This window comes from Rhinopithecus bieti, unplaced genomic scaffold (genome assembly GCF_001698545.2).
Source record: "Rhinopithecus bieti isolate Rb0 unplaced genomic scaffold, ASM169854v2 scaffold_38004, whole genome shotgun sequence".
Classification (NCBI taxonomy): domain Eukaryota; kingdom Metazoa; phylum Chordata; class Mammalia; order Primates; family Cercopithecidae; genus Rhinopithecus; species Rhinopithecus bieti.
In genome coordinates, this window is record NW_016816095.1 from 2,132,808 (window position 1) to 2,157,232 (window position 24,425).

Sequence of the window (24,425 nt, forward strand, 5' to 3'; positions counted from 1 at the left end):
TTGGAGGCCTTTTTAGCCTTGTACTCTTCTTCTCTCACATTACAGAGCCCTGTCAACACTGCTACAACTTGTTCCTTCCACTCTATTCACGATGTAACACCTTCTTATTTCCTAGTGGATCTTGACTCATCAATTCCAAGCTCACCCTGATAGAGTCCATTCATTGTTCATCGCGTCTCAGTTCTGCTCTAGGACCGAGACTGGCCAGACGCTGCTCGCAGAGACAGTCTTAGACCTCTTGGCACAATGCTCACAGTTCTGCGTAAGTGGATTCCACTTAACTGTCAATGTTAACTTCCACGGTTTCCCAAGAGGATCTCTCCAGATTGGGTGGCCTCCTTACAATGCTACCATTGTTTTCCCTTGTTGCTTCCACTACTTCCTGGAGCAGTTCCAACTCTAAGTATGTACTGCTCTCCTGCTACACTTAAAACAGATTTTACCATCTTTCAAAGTCCTGCTCAACCTATAAATTCTGCAGTCTTTCCTTTTCTGAATCCTCATTGCTTTTCTCTTCTCAATGTGCAGTTCAGCAATGTATTTCATCTAGTTGTTTTGTCTTCCAATTGTTTCCCTGTTGTAAAGCCCAATATTACAAGCCTATCAGCTTGACAGCAAAGGATGTATTTTATTCCTTAAAACGAACTCTCAAAATAGGTAATATAGGGATTAAATGTTATGCTTATGTGCTTATGTAACCTGACTTTTTGCAGGATTAACACTTTATTTTGCTGAAAATAGATCTTGATAACTGCTTCTGACATCAAATGTAACTTCCATAAGCTTCTTTAAGTCTGCTTTTCCGCATTACATTTTTTTACAATGCCTAAAGGTTACACATTACACTCCTAGTGGCTAATTGTGTATTCCTGAAAATATTTATTTTTAGTTAGCACTCTAAATCTATCAGAAATCATCAAACCTGAATTTAGTATTTAAACCTATTATATTTCACAAATCCTATCCCACTTCTTTGCAAAGATTTGGCTGCACAAATTTTTATTGATGTCTCATTGCTGAAATAAAGTAGATTAGCATATATTTATTAAACAATATGAAGTATCCCCTGGTTAAATTAAATAACATTTACAAAAGTGGATAATGTGAAAAAAAATTAAATTCCTACTTCAACTATTACATTACAAAATTCAGATGAATTAAATGTTATATATATAATATATACTAAGTATACTTAAATAAGGATGTAGACATATAAATGAAGAAAAATATAATTATATTTATACATATAAATAAGGAAAAATATAATTAGTATTTGCTCTAGAGTGAAATCAATATTTTAAGCATAAGAGGTCACAAGTAAATAATGCTATTGATTTGATTATATTTTAAAGTTTGTAAAAAAATCCTTTATATCAAAAATACCTTACACAAAGTCAAACGGGAAAATATTTACAGAATATTAAGATCTAAATATTTACAAACAGATTAAGGGTTAATAAGATTCATATAATATAAAAACAATTTTCAACTTAATAAGAAAAAAACTTCATGTCCATAATCATCTATATTTGTATCTATATCTCTACAGTCACACACCACACAATAATGTTTTGATCAGTGATGAACCACATAAATGACAGTAACCCTGTAAGATTATACTACCACATTTTTATTGTGTCTTTTCTAGGTGTAGATGCACAAATACCATTGTGTTATGATTGCCTGCAGTATTCTGTACAGTAACAGGCTGTACAGATTTGCAGCCTAGGAACAACAGGCTATACCATGCAGCCTAGATACATAGTGGGCTATATTCTCTATGTTTGTGTATTGACACTCTATGATGTTCACACAATGACAAAATTGTCTAATGATGCATTTCTCTGAACGTATGGGTTAAGTGACATAGGACTGTATCTACATCCCTAAACATCTCCTGCATCTTTTCCAACACTCTATGGATTGATGAAAAGAGATTTACCTCCCAGTGCTATATGTCACTTGCTTTACATTTTTTATTTATTCAATAAGGATAGAGAAACTTTGTGAAAATGAACTTGCTACTCTGAACTGGAGTAACTGCAGACCTTCTCGGCACCTAGAATCCGTAGTAAACAGTGTACAGGCGGCATCCAGCTAGACTTTAGGGCCACACATTAGGGCTATGCCCCAGCTCATTTACACCTGCTCTTCACTATTGTGAAACTTACACCTATGTCTATGAGCAGAAGGCCCACCTGTAAGAAGATGTTTATACACAAAAGGTCCTGCAACCAAACCTGTCTCATCGAGGCCACATGTACACAGGGAGAAAAAGCAGAGTCACGGTCCTGGTGTCCTCAACATCCATCTCTGCCTTCAGTTCTCCTTATACTCTGGGTGACCCATTTCTTCACACATCCAAACAGAGTAATAGACAGAGGCAAGAATTGGCAATTCACAAAAGAAGAAATACAAAAGGTACATACATGTGAAAATATATTCAACTCATTAATCAAATGAATACAAATTACAAAAAAGGTAAGACACTGTTTCATCTGTCAAATTGTCAAAAATTTAAAGCATGGAAATACTCCCTGTCAGTGCCCTGGGGGAAAAGGCACTTTTGTATACTGTTGGGAGTATAAATTGATACAAGCTTTTTCATAGGGCATTTTGACAGGGTGTATCAAAAGCCTTAGGTTGTATAGCCTGTTGGCTCTGAAATTCCACTTCCAAAAATTTATCCTAAGGTAATAACAGAATTAGAGGCAAAGATTTAGCCACTGGGATAATTATTGCAGTATCACTTATAGTAGCGAAAAATTCAAACCTGGATGTCCAAAAGTAGTAGATACGTTAAATTATGATAAACCATGGCATAAAAAAAGTACTATGTTATAGAAAAAAATCTAATAGCATGTAGAAACAGGTGAAAACTGAAGTTGCAATTTTTATTTTTAAAAGAATATATACACACACAGATTAAGAATAAAAGTGTAAATCCTAAAAGAGAAACTAGTTTTTATTATCCACCTGCTTATCTGTGTTGCCCAATAAACAGGAAATGCTAAATCACATCATAGATAAATTAAGGACATTGATTTAAACACTCATAATGATTTATTCTTAAGTTCATTTGACGTAAAGTTCCACTTTTATCACATCTGTCATATCCCATCATTTTACTTGGGTTATTAAGACGGTGCATTACAAATAATGATTAGATGCTTTAAAAATTCCAGTGATTATGTGAAACCATAAACTCTTTAAATGGTTTCATTTAAATAATTTGGTTCACCTATAGGCATATTTTGTACCCTGCCATCTATACAATGGTACTCCGGTCACCATAAATGAGACACAGTCCATTACAAGAGAATATTTTGTACTTGTTTTCTGTAGCAACTGACATTTCATTCAAGTACTTTCTTTTCTTTATTTTTTTGAGACGGAGTCTTGCTCTGTCGCCCGGGCTGGAGTGCAGTGGCCAGATCTCAGCTCACTGCAAGCTCCGCCTCCCGGGTTCACGCCATTCTCCTGCCTCAGCCTCCCAAGTAGCTGGGACTACAGGCGCCCGCCACCTCGCCCGGCTAGTTTTTTGTATTTTAGTAGAGACGGGGTTTCACCGTGTTAGCCAGGATGGTCTCGATCTCCTGACCTCGTGATCCGCCCGTCTCGGCCTCCCAAAGTGCTGGGATTACAGGTTTGAGCCACCACGCCCGGCCCCATTCAAGTACTTTCAGATCCCCTAGGAATCTTCATCTGCTGTATGTCAGAATTTTAAGTTCTCTCTTTGTGAACGTTAACACTCCTATATCAACCAGTTGGAAGGGCAAGCATACTTCATACCGATTACTTTATATTAGCCAGTTTAGTCTGAGAAATTTTTTCACAAAGTCATAATTTTCCAAGTTTGCAATATGCAAACAATAACTATCACTCTGGTTTTTAATGGCCTATTTCTATTTCTCTTGTATATATCACTTGTAACTAGGTTTTATGCTTCCCTTTTGTATATATGTTCTTTAACATAATGTTTGATATTGTCTCAAGTGTTCATTAAAAACTTAAATCTGATTATATAACTTTATGTTTATAAACATGCATTTTCTTTTTAAGCAGAAGAAGATTGTTAGTGCAAAACTATGTGACAGTTACTAAGGTGGAAACTTATTTCCTAGCTATTAACTTAGTCCTCAGGGCAAAGATTATACACACACACATACATGTACATATTCATATATATACACATATACGAATATATACACATCCATACACACATATAGGAGTATGTACACACATTCATATATATATACACACACACACCTATATGAATATATACAAATATCACATATACACACCAAGGATCAAGGAGAGGAAATCAGAAGTTACCTATGTCCCTGGACTAGTCCTGAGAGCAATGCTATAGTTCTGGCTCCAAAGCTAATAACTGTTTTCCATTAGAGTCTGGATGTGTAACTCCAGTTTCACAGTTTTATAGAACTATTTTAAGTAAAATATAAATTTTGGATAAGAATGTGCTTCATTTCCAAACCTTCTGATGACATGGACTGTCAGTTCCATCAAATATTATCAATTTATACTACACTGATGTAAAATTGGTTATGATTTCAATCTTAGACAGAAACGTATCTTCTTCAGTAAACCTTTTCTATAGCAAACACCAAATTAATTACATATACAAAGTTGTGAGATGAAAAGTATCTTAAAAAATAAAAGTTTTGACGGACTTGCAGTTACCGACATTCATACTCCAAGGGCCCCTTCACTCCTGATTCTCAGAGGCCAGACCCTTTTCATTTTCCCTCAATTGCCTCTACTCTACCTTCTTGTTCTGCTGCTCCGTCCCTTTCCTTAAGAAGATGCTGAAATGTCTTCCAATATACAAGTATCTCCATCCCTGGATCCCCCAGCCTCGCTCTCTCCTTCCTTAGTGGAGCTTCGGAGAGAATAATCTCCACTTGCTGGTGCCACATTTAAGGTTTTGGTTCAACTCTGAACTACCACAACTTGACTTCCACACCCACTACACATACATTATCCTTGCTGGAAGGTTTTTCTCTGAGATGGGGTTTCACTATGTTTCCCAGGCTGCTCTCTAACTTCTGGGCTCAAGCCATCCTCTCACCTCAGGCTCCCTCCTGAGTGCTGGGACTATAGACACGGGTATTGCTGTACCCAGCAACTTTTGGAAGGTTTTGACTCTGCCAATCACAGTATGTCTCTTTTGTTGTCTTTTGTCAATTAATCTTATGGGTTGTTTTTTTTTTCTCTATAAAAGATCCTTCTTCGTTTCTTTTAATGGTGCTTCATCTATCTCCTTATGTTAAATATTGGTGAGCTTAGGATTCTAGCTTCACTCCTCTTCTTTTCTCGATCTATTTGCTTTCAGAAAGAGGTTTAATTCTGCCCTGTGGCTTTAACTGCAAATAATATAGATCACAGAGTAAATATTTTTACATAAAAGCTAATTGAAGTTCTTATACATATGTGTATACGTGTGTGTGTATATACATATATAATTGGCTAATAAATTACTAAAATTTGATGGCCCACAGACACCTCAAAGACTATCTGTTCTCATATGAATTACTAACTTTACCACAGACAAAATACTTTAACCTTCAACTTGGATTATACCGTCATTCACCGAGTCTCTTGTGTTGGGGAAGATAGTCTCTTTAAATGTTTCTCCTCTCCCAATTAATAAAAAAATCTTGATTCTACTTAAATGGGTCTCCCTTTCCTTTCTGGTTTTTGATCCAAACTTTTCTATTTTCCCACTTTGATAATTATAATACTACCTAACTGGCCAATTTGCTTCCAAGTTTGACCTCTAAGTCCCTTATTTTCTCATTCAACAAAACCTTCATTTCCAGGTTCAGGTAGTAGGTGAGGCGAGCACAGAGGTACAACAGGGAACCGGGCCTTGTCCCCGGGGAGGTTGCTCTCGTTGGGGAAAGACAGTTAACATTCCACACTGCTTTCAGGGCACTCTGTAAAATGCAAACATGACCATACTATTCCTCTGCATTAAAATCCCTCAGAGCCTCGCCATTACCTGCAGGAAAACGTGCGAATCCCTTAGCATCACCATGAAGACTTTGCTCTGGGGTTCCTTTTCTGCAGCCTCATGTGTTCCAGGCACCAAGCTCCTTGTGGCTTCTGGAGCATTCCCCAGGGATGTTACACATTCTCCTTCGCTGTTCTGTCTACATCTTGAATTTCTCCACATCCTTTAAGCCTCTGGTCCAATGCCGCTTCCTTCCTTCTTTATGAAACATTCTCTCCTCTCTTGCCCCCAGTCTCTGTTGGCAACAATCAGCTCAGGGCTGACACTGAGTCTGCATATTCTGTTGTAATAACACTAACCACATTAAAACCTAATTACATGCCTACTTGCCGGTTTGCCGAACCACCCTGTGAGCTTCTAGGTGTCAGGGAATATATCTTACTCATTTTTGTTTTTCCAGCACCTAGACCATATCCAGCATTTATTATTTGTTGAATGAAGACTTAGTTGATATAGTAAACAAGAAATCTATTCAATAAGTTACACTCAAACTTTATTTAGTTTTCAGGTTCTGTATGACTAAAGTCAAGCCAATAGTCATCAAACATTTTTAGTTGCTCTTTTCTTAAGTGTATATGCATTAATATCCATTTTAACATGCATTCAAATAGGTTTCACATTCAGTTTGTGTACAGTCTATTTATTATGGAAAACGATCTCAAGTCAACTGATAAATATAAGAAAATTTCAATATAGTGAGGTTAGTATTCAAACCATTCAGTAAATAATGTACAAGATAATCATGTATAAAATTGTATGTGAATGTAATGTTAATAAACTGAATTATTATGACTTGAGAAGAATATTCTTTAAATAACACCAAAAAAAAAAAAAAAAAAAAACCCCAGTTGATTTCCAACACATTGAATGCCCACGGAATGGCAATAAACTAAGGTTCATGGCTGTAACGACTTATTTTTCTATTTCAGTGATATTACATGAATAAACCTGATTCAGCACTCACACTATTCAATCATATAATTAAAACAATGTTTACTGCATACCACTGTGATTTTTCAAGGATATCAAAAACACATCAAAAAATCAAAATAGCATACATCATCAGGTTTTTTTTGGTTAACATTCATAGCATGCTTCACTTTAATTTCAACTCTACAACTAAAAGAACATTTAGAATTGAAACAGAGATGGCATATATTCTGTATACTTTAACAAAAACACTTAGAACGCAAATTCAGTTTAATAGAAATGGCAATTTCCATGTGAAGAGTAGCAAGCTGCCACGCTTTCTGGAAATCCTCTTAGAACAGAAAAATATGAATGTATATAAATACTTAAGCCTGTAATAACAACAACAGTAGTGAACTTTATAGTTGTTTCAGTTCTAGTTTCATAATACTAAATTTTTTAGAATTTTATTTAAATTGTAACTTGTTTTTTTTTTTTTTTTTTTTTTTTTTTTTTTGAGATGGAGTCTCACTCTGTTGCCCAGGTTGGAGTGCAGTGGCGTGATCTCGGCTCACTGCAACCTCCGCCTCCCGGGTTCAAGCAATTCTCTGCCTCAGCCTCCTGAGTAGCTGGGATTACAGGCATCTGCCACCATGCCAGGATAATTTTTGTATTTTTGGTAGAGACAGGGTTTCCCCATGTTGGCCAGGCTGGTCTCGAACTCCTGACCGTGTGATTCACTCGCCTTGGCCTCCCAAAGTGCTGGGATTACGGGTGTGAGCCACCGTGCCCGGCCAGCTAAATCATAACTTATTATACTGAAAAGTGATTTGTACATACCCATGAAGTCAATCTATTTCATCCTTAAATGAAACATGAAAGCTTTTGCTCAAAGAATGACAAGTCACTACTGAAATTGTAAATGTATATCTATCAAGGAAATGTAATTATTTTTATATATTAGGAACTATTTGACAGCATTTTGCAAAGCAGCACTTTAATTCTGAGCCTGATTTAGTAAGCCCACCGACATATTACTTTTGCTATTTTTGACATTCTAGTGCACATAAAACATAAAATATAATTTATTACAGGAGATCATGCCAGAACTGACCATTACATGCCGGAAGAGGGCCCACAGTGAAATTCATATTCAAGTTACAGTTTAGTATGTGTAATAGAATCTCATAAAATTAGAATAACACTGAAACGCCATGTGTTTCTTACAGCAACAGAATTCCATTTTATGTCTTTCAATCAACGTCCAAAGTTAATTCAAAAAAGGTTCCTGGATAAAGTTGAAGGAATGGAATTATGCTAGTGAGGAGAAAAGTACAGCTCTCTTCAAATCATCTTCAGAAAACTAAGATAGTACCCCTTCCTCCAAACAGCCACAAGAGATGTGGCATTTGTGTTGCCCTAGAATGATCGCAAGTACATGACACAGGTGGCTAACTGTTTCTCTCAAACTCTCCTAGAATTTAATCAGCCCTGGAAGTGCTACAAGTCCGTCTATTTCCTCACTCTCTCTCCTATCTGCAGTTGCTCAGGAAGAAAAGAAATGGCACTGTCCTCCTTTCCAGAGAACAGAATTCCGCCTGACACGGAAATCTGGATTGCAAAATAGCTGAAGTTCTCTCTTCAGAGACTGATGGAAACGCTATCACTACAGTCATTTATCAAATTGGTTTAAGGGGTACACCTTTTCCTATTAGAATACAATAATGCAACTTTTAGACTTTATCTTTCCATACAGAAAGTAGACTTTTAAAATACTATTTCAAAGGACAAGTAAAATTGGTTCCTTGAAAAGTGTTTCAGCTGTGCAAAGCAAGTATCTATTACATTTAAAAGACTGTACTTTAATGTTATACCCTTTTCATTAGCCAAATTAGTCCATAATACTTCAGTATCATGCCCAATTAATGTGGCATTAGTGGGGTCCTACAACAGGTACACTGCTCAAACTTAGGTGAGAAACAAAGTCTTCTTGGAAGGATTTATTTTATTGTGTGAACTGAGGAGCATCAATTAAATTGCCTTTTAATTGACCAGCTGTCTAAGTAACATGCCTTTGAGGGAAACACTACTTTTGACATTTTCTTTGGCCAGGAGGGGAAGGAGCATGCTAAAATCTTTGAAGTCTACAGCCATCAGACTAATTATCAGCACCATTCAATGTACATTCATTTCATTACAGTCAATTAAAAGGATGTGGGGTTTTGGAGAAAATAAGAGAGTCAATAAATGGCGACAGAAATTCCAGACTGCGCAAAAGATCACTGCCGTTTCTGGAAGACACCGTTCGTTCTCCCCATCTTGCCGGAACACTTGATGAATGCAGCCTTGGGGTGGGGTGAAGGGGTGAGAAAGGAGGAGTGGGGGGAGGAGGAGGGGATATCTATTGTGGTAGATAGTCACAATAGGTAGGTAGGCACTTGATATTGTTTATTTAACTTAATCTTCATAGCCACATAAAACAGATACAATTTTCCACCTTTTACAAATAATAACAAGGGCACACACTTACTCAGAACTCACCAGCTGTCAGGCACTGTTGTAAGCGCCAGGCATACCTGAGCTCATTTAATTCTCAGAACAGCCCCGACCTCACAGGACTATACCCTGTTTACCGTTATCCCTATTTTACAACGTGGAAACCGCGGCACGAAAGGGTGAGCAACTTGCCCAGGGTCTCAAAGCTGGAAGGCGGTAGTGCCCATACGAAACCAGGAGTCCCACCTCCGGCGTCACATTCCCAAAGACCGTCCTCAATGGAGGCTCTCGGGGTCCTGAGTCACCAGGAGGTGGAAGAGCAGCGCCAACGCCTGCTGGCCTGCCTTCCATCAAGGGTTATCTTTCTCCAAGGGGCTAACGGGCTGAGGCGGCGGAAGAAGGAACTAGACTCCAACAGGAGAGCTCCGCCCCTCCGGAACTCAGCACGCAGCTGAAGCAGCAGACAAGGCCCGCAGGAGTTGACACCTCCCGCTCTAGGTGATTCAGGGGTAACCGTCGCAGGGGATGAATGAAAGAATGTGAACCCTCCCGAATCCAGGCACCCGTGACACCACCACACTGGCTGGATGACAAAAGACTATTGTCTATGCCTGGCTGCTTCTGGGAAGCGATACACACACAAACATTTATTTACTTAATCACAAAACGAACTTTATTACATGTTTTCCCCTTACATTTCTTTGCTAAATATCTTCACTGTCCTGATGACTTCTGGTTCTTATTTCCTTGATACCAGGAGCAACCCTACCCTTCTTCGGATTTTCTGCACATCTCTTGACACTCTGAGTTACTCTCCAAGGAAACACTTTTAAAGCTTAAAGACTGATGTTTTGGGGGAAAAAAAAAAAGAAAAGAAAAGACCTTTGTTCCTGACATTTAGATAGGTACTTGGAACTGAGGTCAGATTACAGCGCTTGCAAAGCTGGGTGGTGGGGTTCAGTCAGGGGCATTTTAACACCACCAGGCGGGGTGGCTCTGTAATCCCAGCACTTTGGTAGGCGGAGGTGGGCGGATCACGAGATCAAGAGATTGAGACCATCCTGGACAACACGGTGAAACCCCGTCTCTACTAAAATACAAAATTAGCCAGGCGTGGTGGCGTACACCTGTAGTCCCAGGTGCCGACAATAATCCAGAGCACACTGAGAATTCTACCTTTGACTGGGGTATCCTATCACACTGATTTTACAACCTTTCAACCGTTTTACTCAAACTGCTGTTAGTAGGTGATCCCAAATCACTGTCCCTCCAGAACTTGCCCTGGTGCGTGGCAGAGTCCACTACAACAATGACACTACAACAATCAATGGCTGCCAAGAAAGGGCTTCTCCCATATCCTTCATTTGGAACAAGATTAATATTTGGAATTACATAGGAAACTCAATACACTGTAAAAAAATTTTTTTATCAAAATTCTTTTAACGTCAGATCCCCATGGCTGGTGAAAAGTTAGTTTTGCCAAAGAATAAACCTTTTCACTTGTTTTGAATCTCAGCTAACAGAGAACTGTGTGACACGGCCCGAATGTTCTCTTACTCTTGGGGATGTTCGGGCCATCAAAATTTCATTAGCCTCACAGCAGTTCTAGCGCCTTCTTAACTTGAACTGTTGGCCTCTTTATCAATAAATAAATGGAATCCAATCCCTTTTAGTGACTAAATTCTTCTTTGAAGTTGTAGCTGGAACATCAGGCACTCTGCTTGCATAATTTTACAATGTTGAATAACATTTTTTTTTTCTAGGAAAACAGCCTCATTCACAGTTATTTCAAATGAAGAAAACAGTCAAGGAAAGCTCTCATGTTAAACCAGATGAAAACACATCAGCATCTGGTTCTTAAATTAGTTTCCTTTTGGTGAGTTATTTCACCCATCTCCTTCTCTTTCCAACCTTTAGTGATATAATAGAACTTCCAAGAACACATCTCAAGCTAGTATAAAATGAATAAAAGAGACAATGAAAAGAATTGATGAGTCAAAGGAAAATACAGCCAGAAAATCAATAGCTTTTTAAGTTAGAGCAATTAAAAATGCCTGAAGATAGTAGAATTGAATTATTTTTGTAACTTTATATTAGAATTACTTGACTAAAAGTAGGAATTAATAGGTAAAAATGTGAGTTAGTTTTGAGACGACTGTTTATAAAGTTGTTAGAAGAACCTATGTATGACTGCAAATTTCACTTCTTACTATAACACAGCTTAAGGGAAAGACACATAATTTTTTAATATCAGGAAAAAAATCCTCAATACTATTGTTTAATTCCACAATTCAAAATTATAAGGTCTGCTAAATACTTCAGAAAATTATNACATGCCGGAAGAGGGCCCACAGTGAAATTCATATTCAAGTTACAGTTTAGTATGTGTAATAGAATCTCATAAAATTAGAATAACACTGAAACGCCATGTGTTTCTTACAGCAACAGAATTCCATTTTATGTCTTTCAATCAACGTCCAAAGTTAATTCAAAAAAGGTTCCTGGATAAAGTTGAAGGAATGGAATTATGCTAGTGAGGAGAAAAAGTACAGCTCTCTTCAAATCATCTTCAGAAAACTAAGATAGTACCCCTTCCTCCAAACAGCCACAAGAGATGTGGCATTTGTGTTGCCCTAGAATGATCGCAAGTACATGACACAGGTGGCTAACTGTTTCTCTCAAACTCTCCTAGAATTTAATCAGCCCTGGAAGTGCTACAAGTCCGTCTATTTCCTCACTCTCTCTCCTATCTGCAGTTGCTCAGGAAGAAAAGAAATGGCACTGTCCTCCTTTCCAGAGAACAGAATTCCGCCTGACACGGAAATCTGGATTGCAAAATAGCTGAAGTTCTCTCTTCAGAGACTGATGGAAACGCTATCACTACAGTCATTTATCAAATTGGTTTAAGGGGTACACCTTTTTCCTATTAGAATACAATAATGCAACTTTTAGACTTTATCTTTCCATACAGAAAGTAGACTTTTAAAATACTATTTCAAAGGACAAGTAAAATTGGTTCCTTGAAAAGTGTTTCAGCTGTGCAAAGCAAGTATCTATTACATTTAAAAAGACTGTACTTTAATGTTATACCCTTTTTCATTAGCCAAATTAGTCCATAATACTTCAGTATCATGCCCAATTAATGTGGCATTAGTGGGGTCCTACAACAGGTACACTGCTCAAACTTAGGTGAGAAACAAAGTCTTCTTGGAAGGATTTATTTTATTGTGTGAACTGAGGAGCATCAATTAAATTGCCTTTTAATTGACCAGCTGTCTAAGTAACATGCCTTTGAGGGAAACACTACTTTTGACATTTTCTTTGGCCAGGAGGGGAAGGAGCATGCTAAAATCTTTGAAGTCTACAGCCATCAGACTAATTATCAGCACCATTCAATGTACATTCATTTCATTACAGTCAATTAAAAAGGATGTGGGGTTTTGGAGAAAATAAGAGAGTCAATAAATGGCGACAGAAATTCCAGACTGCGCAAAAGATCACTGCCGTTTCTGGAAGACACCGTTCGTTCTCCCCCATCTTGCCGGAACACTTGATGAATGCAGCCTTGGGGTGGGGTGAAGGGGTGAGAAAGGAGGAGTGGGGGGAGGAGGAGGGGATATCTATTGTGGTAGATAGTCACAATAGGTAGGTAGGCACTTGATATTGTTTATTTAACTTAATCTTCATAGCCACATAAAACAGATACAATTTTCCACCTTTTACAAATAATAACAAGGGCACACACTTACTCAGAACTCACCAGCTGTCAGGCACTGTTGTAAGCGCCAGGCATACCTGAGCTCATTTAATTCTCAGAACAGCCCCGACCTCACAGGACTATACCCTGTTTACCGTTATCCCTATTTTACAACGTGGAAACCGCGGCACGAAAGGGTGAGCAACTTGCCCAGGGTCTCAAAGCTGGAAGGCGGTAGTGCCCATACGAAACCAGGAGTCCCACCTCCGGCGTCACATTCCCAAAGACCGTCCTCAATGGAGGCTCTCGGGGTCCTGAGTCACCAGGAGGTGGAAGAGCAGCGCCAACGCCTGCTGGCCTGCCTTCCATCAAGGGTTATCTTTCTCCAAGGGGGCTAACGGGCTGAGGCGGCGGAAGAAGGAACTAGACTCCAACAGGAGAGCTCCGCCCCTCCGGAACTCAGCACGCAGCTGAAGCAGCAGACAAGGCCCGCAGGAGTTGACACCTCCCGCTCTAGGTGATTCAGGGGGTAACCGTCGCAGGGGATGAATGAAAGAATGTGAACCCTCCCGAATCCAGGCACCCGTGACACCACCACACTGGCTGGATGACAAAAGACTATTGTCTATGCCTGGCTGCTTCTGGGAAGCGATACACACACAAACATTTATTTACTTAATCACAAAACGAACTTTATTACATGTTTTCCCCCTTACATTTCTTTGCTAAATATCTTCACTGTCCTGATGACTTCTGGTTCTTATTTCCTTGATACCAGGAGCAACCCTACCCTTCTTCGGATTTTCTGCACATCTCTTGACACTCTGAGTTACTCTCCAAGGAAACACTTTTAAAGCTTAAAGACTGATGTTTTGGGGGAAAAAAAAAAAAGAAAAAGAAAAAGACCTTTGTTCCTGACATTTAGATAGGTACTTGGAACTGAGGTCAGATTACAGCGCTTGCAAAGCTGGGTGGTGGGGGTTCAGTCAGGGGCATTTTAACACCACCAGGCGGGGTGGCTCTGTAATCCCAGCACTTTGGTAGGCGGAGGTGGGCGGATCACGAGATCAAGAGATTGAGACCATCCTGGACAACACGGTGAAACCCCGTCTCTACTAAAAATACAAAAATTAGCCAGGCGTGGTGGCGTACACCTGTAGTCCCAGGTGCCGACAATAATCCAGAGCACACTGAGAATTCTACCTTTGACTGGGGTATCCTATCACACTGATTTTACAACCTTTCAACCGTTTTTACTCAAACTGCTGTTAGTAGGTGATCCCAAATCACTGTCCCTCCAGAACTTGCCCTGGTGCGTGGCAGAGTCCACTACAACAATGACACTACAACAATCAATGGCTGCCAAGAAAGGGCTTCTCCCATATCCTTCATTTGGAACAAGATTAATATTTGGAATTACATAGGAAACTCAATACACTGTAAAAAAATTTTTTTATCAAAATTCTTTTTAACGTCAGATCCCCATGGCTGGTGAAAAGTTAGTTTTGCCAAAGAATAAACCTTTTCACTTGTTTTGAATCTCAGCTAACAGAGAACTGTGTGACACGGCCCGAATGTTCTCTTACTCTTGGGGGATGTTCGGGCCATCAAAATTTCATTAGCCTCACAGCAGTTCTAGCGCCTTCTTAACTTGAACTGTTGGCCTCTTTATCAATAAATAAATGGAATCCAATCCCTTTTAGTGACTAAATTCTTCTTTGAAGTTGTAGCTGGAACATCAGGCACTCTGCTTGCATAATTTTACAATGTTGAATAACATTTTTTTTTTCTAGGAAAAACAGCCTCATTCACAGTTATTTCAAATGAAGAAAACAGTCAAGGAAAGCTCTCATGTTAAACCAGATGAAAACACATCAGCATCTGGTTCTTAAATTAGTTTCCTTTTGGTGAGTTATTTCACCCATCTCCTTCTCTTTCCAACCTTTAGTGATATAATAGAACTTCCAAGAACACATCTCAAGCTAGTATAAAAATGAATAAAAGAGACAATGAAAAGAATTGATGAGTCAAAGGAAAATACAGCCAGAAAATCAATAGCTTTTTAAGTTAGAGCAATTAAAAATGCCTGAAGATAGTAGAATTGAATTATTTTTGTAACTTTATATTAGAATTACTTGAGTAAAAGTAGGAATTAATAGGTAAAAATGTGAGTTAGTTTTGAGACGACTGTTTATAAAGTTGTTAGAAGAACCTATGTATGACTGCAAATTTCACTTCTTACTATAACACAGCTTAAGGGAAAGACACATAATTTTTTAATATCAGGAAAAAAATCCTCAATACTATTGTTTAATTCCACAATTCAAAATTATAAGGTCTGCTAAATACTTCAGAAAATTATGCTTCCCCATATCTTAATGTAATTAATTACATTAAATGAAATCTTGTTCCTTCTAAGTAATCACCGAAATTTTAGAACAAATAAATTAATCTGAAAAGTTCCTATGGACATATGTTTTAAATATATGCAATAGCCAGTATTCATTAAGACAACATATCTATTTTATTTCCTCTTTTGTTTCTTTCTTTAAACTGCTCTCATTGGGAATTCTTAGACCATCAAAACGTTGTTTAAAATTACAACCACAAACAAACCTTCGGAAAAAGAGTAAACACAAGTTTAAGTCATCATGTTGCCCAACTCAACAAACATTGCTTTTGACACTTTATACTCTTAACTTGGCTGACCTGTTTACTCTCAACAAATGCTGCCAAATGTTCTGAATTTCAAGGCAAGGCCCTTGACACTCTCCCTGTCTCTCTTCATTCTGCTTCCTAGCCACTACTTGGAGAAATTAAAGAGTGCAACTTTTCTTGCCTTTACATCACTCTAAGAACAAGGTCTAGAAGATTCTTGGCAAAACAATTTCCTCCTCTAGTTAATATTAATCCATGCAAATGGTGAGGGAAGTGGTATAAGAAACTCACAAGTCTTCCTTCCCTTCTCCCTAACATTTGGGTATTATATATTGTTAACTAAAGGTTACAAAGTTTATATTTTCTGAAAAGAAAAAAAATTATATGTGTTTAGTAATTCACCATGAGATCCTTTTAGCAGACGTATAATTTGAAACATAATAAAATTAATTTATATTTTACCAATACAGATACCATAACAAGAAAACCTTTGTTACTAGAGAGAAAGGAAGAGATGTCATAGAAGTTTTGGGTGGAAAGGGCAAACTGACCCAATGTTAAAACATAGTTGATAGCTATGGATATGGATGATCTATGATGCAGATAATCAGAACTGATCGCATTATCCTGCTGCATTCTAGTCTTCTAAAACATCACAAATTTTATTGTGTATTTTAAGAAAATTAAATGCTGGGTGCTACCTTTGAATATGACCATTGTACCTCCCATTGCTCAAGGAGTGTTATGTGAAGTACAGCTGGACAGGAAGCAATATTGATTCCAAACCATACGTATTTAAGGTTAGTGACTTCTGAATCCACTATGAACATGGATATAAACACAGGATTTACTGAGGTGAATGGATTAGCTGAGCAAAATGTTGGCATCCTGATTCTAAGGCTCATTTTGTCAAAATAACTGTCCTTGTTTCTTCTTTTGAGTTGGAATAAATCCAGCCTCCACCAAGAACTGAAACTTCCAAAATGAAGATACTGAGTATATAGTTATCATTTGATCTTGACTTTGGTTTAATGCACTAAGATATTCTACATAAGATAAAAAATTGATTGCACTGGTTTAAATTAGACCTTTTTTCATGAATAGAAAGAAAATAACTAATAAGCATTAGGTGCTACTTCACACTGTGACTTAGCTGAAACTGAAAGCTAACAATAGATCCACTTTTCTATTCCAAAGCAAAGCTGACAAAGTCACCCAATAAATAATAAAACTGAAATACCATTGATAAAACAACCATTTTTCTTTTCAAATGTCATGCAGTTCTTCCATTTTAATTTTCTCTTTGCTTTTTGATGCATAGGATATGCACAGCATTAATAACTAGACTGAAATAGCTAGTGCACTGTTAATATTAAAAGCTGAAGGAGAATTTTTTGTCTGGTGCATGGCTGCTGATGCCCAATTCTTCCTAGAAGCAGTATTGACTAAAAATTAAGTTTTCTTTAAAATTTATTATTGCATATAAATTAACTTTTTATAAATTATCCTGCATTGGCAATAGGAAAAAAAGTCCCAATAATTTATAAAGACATTTTTTTCTTACAATAGACAAAAGCTGCTATTTGGATATCCTAAAATCCAATTTTGTGTGTGGATTTAATTGCATAGTAATCCAGTCCCCAAAGAACATCAAAGGCCACGCTCCCCCTCTTTACCAAGATTTCAATTGCTGTCATCAACTAGTAAGTTTAAAGCTTGATCAAATTTGTTCTTCGATCACTAGAGCCCTGTTAATAAACTATTCTGCATGCTCACTCATCCATTCTAAGATTCTGCAACTTCTTTGAGATACCTTCAAGAGGAATCTACAAAGACATCTTTGATTGCAAGACGGCTCTGCGGTAAACTTTATCAACACGTGCTTTGCCAATCCACAGAAGACAACAGGTGACATGGTCCAAGAGAAGTCAAAGCTATTTTTTTTTTTTTCTGTAGATGAGTAAACAGTTTTCAAAACTGTAGCCAAAACATCATAGGCTGCTTGCCTAATTTAACAATCTGATGTCAAATATTGATTTTTTTTTCCAGGAAAAAAATGCATTATTCAAGGACATTTCTTGAGTTCTACTGCATTAAAACAAAAAGAAATGGACAAGAAAGAGAGAGAAAGAAGGATGGGAGGAAGGAGGAGAGAAAGAAAACATCCCCTGCCCCGGAGTCAACCAAAACAGAGAGAAGCACTGAATGCCAACATTATAAAGCAAAAAAGGAAACTTACCATTCTCACTGTCGGACTTGTTTTCGTGCTCCGTATCTGTCAGGGTGAGGGCTGAGTTGGACCGACTTGACAGGCAGGAGCTGCGGCCTGATTTGACCCCCCTGCCCCAAAGTCTCATGGCATGCTCTGGGGACATCACTGCTTCATTTTCAGTATCAGCATCTGACCCTGCACTGATAGAGTAACCTCTGTGGGGGAGCCCCATTTCCGCACAAAATGCCAGTCCTCTTCGAGTTGCTGGTTCACAAACTCCTAACTGCCTTAGGGTAAAATTCTGTCCTAATTAGGGGGAAAAAGAGATAACAGCTAGTGAGTATATGTTCAGTGTTAGTTTCTTTTCTTTTTTTTTTTTTCAAGAATGTCTTTCAGAAATAAACACTCAAACATTTAGGCTTTTCAGGGATCAGCAGCAGGCATTTACAGTCGCGTCACATGGCATAGTATCAAGTGGGTGCAATTACGGGGAGGAGGGCGGGGCCCCAACTTAGAGCTCCTTTGTCAACTCTTTAAGCCCATAAGTACCTCCAGAGAGATGGGCAAGTAAAGTGGCCCCAACCATGAGAACTCAACCCAGAGAAAGGATTATTGCAATGATAGAATTTTGTTTAGTAGACTTGTGAGGCAATAGAAATTGTCCGAATTATTTTCCATGTCCTGGCTCGAGTCCCAAACAACAAAATTTTCCCACCCAGATATCACTCCTTTGGAAGAGAAAAGTTTCCCCTCAAGAAGAAGTTACTCAAACAGTAGAAACAGGAGCTTGGTCATTCTTCTTATATTTTCCAACCTTGACATAGCAATCAATGTAACACATAGTATTTTGTATGTATGTATGTATATATGTATGTATATATGTATGCGGGGGGGGGGGTTGTGTATACACATTAAATTTTGGAGTATAACGTCTAAAAAATTTGCTGCATATTTTGTACATTTTTGACTTTCTAGGCTTTCTGCTTTACTACACACCTGAAAACATCTGTATTGATCAGAGTAAACCAATCTTTGCAAATAAAGTGCACTCTAAAAATAAAGTGGGAGTATTACGTATTTAAAAATTAATGATAAAATCAAGTTCCCTGAAAAATAAATGGCTGTGAACTCTGCAGGTCTTTACTAATAAATTGAGCATAATAAAACTCATGACACTGCAATAACTTTAAGCAAAAGTGTTTAAATTAGGTGACGCTTTCAAATGACTGCTGTTATTAATGACTTTTCCAATCCTGTATTTATTCTGGAAATTTCACGTCTTATACTACTATGGATGAGAAGAGTGAGAAAAATGTTTGCTTGTCGTGCATACTTAAAGCTTTTCTATTTCTTGTCTCTGAAATTGACATGGTAGAGTGTGAGATTTAGGCGCCAGTCAGAATCAAAATATAGGTAAATAATAATAACATACAAAGACTGATTTAAATGCTACTATCTCATAACCAAACCTTTTAAGAATATTAAGCATTTATATTACTCATAGTTTTGATTTCCCTACTTCTACCTCTTAAATCTGTGAACATTTTAATGCTAACAGGCTGACATGAGAAACATACATTATATTTTTTGAAAGAGGGTATTATAAATTATTTGTGATAAAATGATAACACATGGAATCTTCTCAGAAATAAATCAAACCTAATGGACAATGTAGTAAATATTGGGTTGCAAAGATATTAGCACCCTCCAGGCTGCCACACATTGTAACTAGTGTGGTTAATTGCTTTATTGCTGTGGTCATATCAGAAGTTGGAATCAGCTTTATCTCGGTCAGACTTCCAAATGGATTCTGACAATGACACAAATACATAATGAAAATCAGTGGCTACAATTAGCTGCAAATCAAAGTGTGCTTATCGTAGAGATGTGAACAAGTATCAACCAAAAAGTATGTCAAAAGAAGAAGTAAAAGAAGAGAAAAAAAGGAAAAAGGGCCTGAGCATTGAACAGTGAGAAAGTGGGCCAGCTCACGGAGATGAGACACAGTATTGTCAGTATGTTAAAATCATGACTGTAGATTGTACTTATGAAAATAAATCTGAACAAGGTCAGTGTCCACATGAGCAGCTAATGCAGTTGCTGTGGAAAAGCTTACCCACTGCTATTTACATGTCACTTGTAACATATGGGGAGGACCCTAAAACATCTAGATACTGCCATCAAATATGCTGATTTTTCAAAATAAGGATGCAAAATAATTTTAAACAAGGAAAATAAATAAGATCCTTTGCTTTTTGCCTCTATTTTGACAGGTGCCCACATTCAGAAATGAAAAGAGAAATAAAAGGACAGTAACAACTCCCTTTCTAATCTCTACAATGTGGCTTGAAAGGATTTCCAAGTGATTGGCTTTTCACACTATTGCCATCTTGATGTAAAAAATCTCTAAGGTGAAGGAAGCAGAAAACAGGAATCTTTATTTGTTACCCAGGTATGCAAACACAGTTCACTTTGCAACTAAAAACACGTCATTCCTATGAATTGCTACATATATCCCAAACTCCATAAATACCTGACCCTCTGAAGTCAATGTCTTACAATGATTCAAAATTCTCCAGGGCTGCTTCTGAAATGAAGCTGCAACGCAAGCACCACAGCAGGAATCCCTGTTAGATTTCCTTACTGAACTACAAAGTTTGCTTTAGCATCCCCCAGGAAAGAAAACTAAACTTGGCCTCAGATGGACCCAGGTGGAAGCCACTCACTAGCACTGTTTAAGTCACTTTACACCGTATTTTGTCATCTTTCAGGGCTGTCCTGACTTGGTATAGGAGATGGTTTATGTAAATGTGACTCACACAAAAAAAGGGCTAAATGAAAAAAATCACTTAAAAAATAAATACCTTGACAAACATAATTAATAATCACAGAGAAGTGTATAGCTTGAGAGTAGGGAGAGGATCATTTTCAACTCATTTTCATATAGGGATACCACCACCAAAGCGGAGTTTTACTTAAGTAACTGCCTTTATTCAAAACTATCCCTACTCCAGACCTCCCTCAGTGCTTCAGGTTCTTCTGTTGTCAATTCTCCTCAACGGTTAGGAAATTTTATTTTTAGGATCCCTTATTTTAATGCAAACACTCCTGGAAAGATCTAATCTTAAACTAGAATAAAGTAGTCTATTCGCTTACTTCTTGCAACCTAGCAGTGTTTAGCAAGATAGGCTGCGCTTATGGAAAATAATCTGCAGTTTTGACCAGTGCAGGGAAGATGGAGAGAAGAGAGCTCCCTGACTGGGAGAAGGGGTGTGGAGGAGGGCTGGGCTGGGCTGGGCTGGGCTTGTAGTGGGGAGGGTTTTATGGCAGTGCAGAGAAGTGGGAAGAGGCAGGACAAGGCAGCTGAGATGCCCCTGGGATCAGGCTGAACACTGGACAATCCTGCATAAAGTCAGCTTTGGCTTCAAGGAACAATACTTTATTCCCATTTTCCATGTTTTCTTTAGATTGGAAAAGCCATGTTCTTTGCAGTAGTTCTAACACTACTTTAATTTCTTTCTTTACGTTTTACAGTCTTTATATTAATTCTGCTTGGCCAAAACTGGCAAAATAAGTATTTATCTCCTGCACGTTGAATTTTGGTAACCTAGATCAGCACAGCCAACAAGAGTTTCCCATTACAATTTGAAACAGGACCAAAACAATAAATTGTAGCAAGAACAAAGTATACCTGAGGATAGAATTCACTGTGATTAAAAGGCAAGGTTAGCTTGGATTATATTAGGCATTTTTGTTTTATGGCACGGCATAAATGTGAAAATCTAGAGAAGGAAAACTGAATAAACACAACCTAGGTGGGTTGCATCATTTTTTCTTAGGTTGAGATTTTAAAAAATGAGTGAGGGTATTTGACAAAGTAGAAAGGATGGTATAAGGACAGACACTTCAAATGAGGTTGGCGCATGGCACAGCCCCCTCTTTAATAAACGAAGGGGATTGGGAAAACGGGTTAGCTATTCATTCTTTTTTCCACAGTGTCTATAACCTAGTCGGAGCAGTGAGGGATTTTTCAAAGCCGCAATCAGAGTGATGTTCACCAATGGGCAACACATCTACTATCTCTTGGATGAAAAAAAGATTCCACCCGAGGGACTAGTCTCAGAGGCACACAGGATGACGAAAGCACCCCACGGGGAGGGCATTCTCTCCTCACTAATGTCTGGATTTCTCTAACGTCTAGATTTGACTTTCTCTCCTTCTCTCTCGGTCTCTTGCTTGTTTGCTCCTTTAAAAAATAAACAGTTTTATTGAAACATAACTCACACACCCCAAAATGCACCCACTTAAAGTGTACACTTCAATAGTTTTCAGTATATTCACAGAGTTCTGCAACTATGAGCACAGTCAAGTGTAGAACATTTTTATCACCCCAAAAAGACACCTCATACCAATTATCAGCTACTTTCTATTTTCCCCTCACCCTCCCACCCCCAGCCCTAGGCAACCACTCATCTACTTCCCATCCTGGACATTTCAAATAAAGAAGATCCACAATATGTGGTCTTGTGTGACTGACTTCTTTCACTTAGAATAATGTTTTCAAAGCTCTTCCATGTCATAGCATGCATCCGTACTCCATTCCTTTTTATGGCTGAATAATATTCCACTGTATGAACACACCACCGTTTATCCATTCATCAGTTAATGGACATCTGAGTTATCTCTATTTTTTTGACTATCATGAGAATGCTTCTAGGAACATTCCTGTACAAGTTTTCATGTGTACATATGTCTTCATTTCTCTTCAGCATATCCCTAGAAGAGGAACTGCTGAGGCATATGGTAACTCTGTGTTTCACCTTTTGAGGAACTGCCAGACCGTTTTCCACACTGACTTGACCGTTCTATATTCCCACTAGCAGTGTATGAGGGTTTTAACTCTGCACATCCTCGTGAAGACTTGCTATCATCTATTGCTTCTCTTTTATACCACACTTTACTTGGGACTTGGAGTTTGCAATGAGGGCGTATAATATAGGTCACTGGTACTGGAAGTTAGAGGGCAAACAAGAACCATTGTTCCCCTGAAAAGCAGCTGATTCTGGGAGTCTGCTATGCAAATTTATTATTATTTTATTCTATCATTTTTTCTTTGCCTTCTATTACTCTGATTTTATTCCATGTAAAATAATTTTCTATTAAAATCAGAAATATTATTTAGCATAGAAAATCTACCTTTGGAGTTACATCCCACAGAAATAAAATCACCTCATCTTAAATATACAGAATGTTTATTTAAACAAGTTGTTTACTACAGCATTGTTGCAAAATTTTAAATAACCCAAATGTCTGCCAGAAAGAGAATGGCTGGAAAAGTTGCATGCTCATGCTGTGGAACACTGTGGTTAGCACGAAGAATGAGCTGGACCATGTCTTCGGATCTGTAGGGAAGCTCATTTGTATACTTTAAGTAAAAAAAAAAAAAGCAAGTTGTAGAATTGTGTATAAAGTATAATCCCACTTTTGGAAATTAAGGAAGAGGACCCACAGGTTATATTGAGTCTGAATAAGGGTGAGGAAGGAGACATATAACTGTTATAATGGGTCATTTAGAAAAGGTTGTAAATGAAGGAAATTAGTAATTTTCTATTTTATAGTTTTGAATTTTTACTTTTCATGATAATTATTTCAATAATTTAAAACATAATAAAGAAAAAATTAAAGCCTATCATCTTTCTAAAAAACAAATATATTTTCTTGATTTGCTGTTTAATAGCTTCTATTCAATAATTAGAAATTTAATTTATTGCCTCTTCTAGGGGAAGCTCAGTTTTAAAAATCCTTCTTCGTTTATTGTAAAGAAATGAAACTTCATGAGATATACAGGAGCGTTTTCCCCTCCATTTCGATCCTTCCCTTTTCTTTATCATATATGGATTGTTTTAAAGGAGAATAACCATGCATTTCTCCTACAGTAACCCTGAAATTGAATATGGGAAAAATGGATGAATAAATATAAATTTAATGCACATAAATAAAACAATCTGCAGCTGTCTTTAATTATTTTCCTTGGTTGCTGTGAGCTTGAATGGAACTATTCATTCTCAGGCATGGAGTGACTTTCCTTCATCAGTCAAGCAGAACTTAAAACTACAAATTGGGAGAGCATTTCTTATTAGGTGCTTGTTGAATCAGCGGCACCACCATGTCATCCAGAATTCTCTCTTTTGCTGTATTTGCAAAATGGTAAGACGATTCCACAACAAAAGAAGTATATGTAATTTTATTTCCAAATGCATGTTTTATGGGACACTCCAAACTCTTTAACTTTTTATATTAAATGTGTCACCATTTGAACAAAATACCCATTCTTGAACATGCCATAGAAATTTCAGCGAGGGTACAAATCTTTATTCACAAGGCCCTACGAAAAACTGGTTTAAGAAATTAACTTA

The 24,425-nt window shown here is 37.7% G+C and overlaps 1 protein-coding gene across 1 annotated transcript in view; it reads right to left on the minus strand.

Annotated features, from left to right (window-relative positions):
• TENM3 (teneurin transmembrane protein 3) overlaps nt 1–24,425 on the minus strand; it is a 494,169-nt gene that overhangs the window by 453,190 nt on the left and 16,554 nt on the right. Inside the window, 1 exon segment of the mRNA XM_017854351.1 lies at nt 18,037–18,315. Coding sequence (XP_017709840.1) covers nt 18,037–18,315 — 279 coding nt within the window.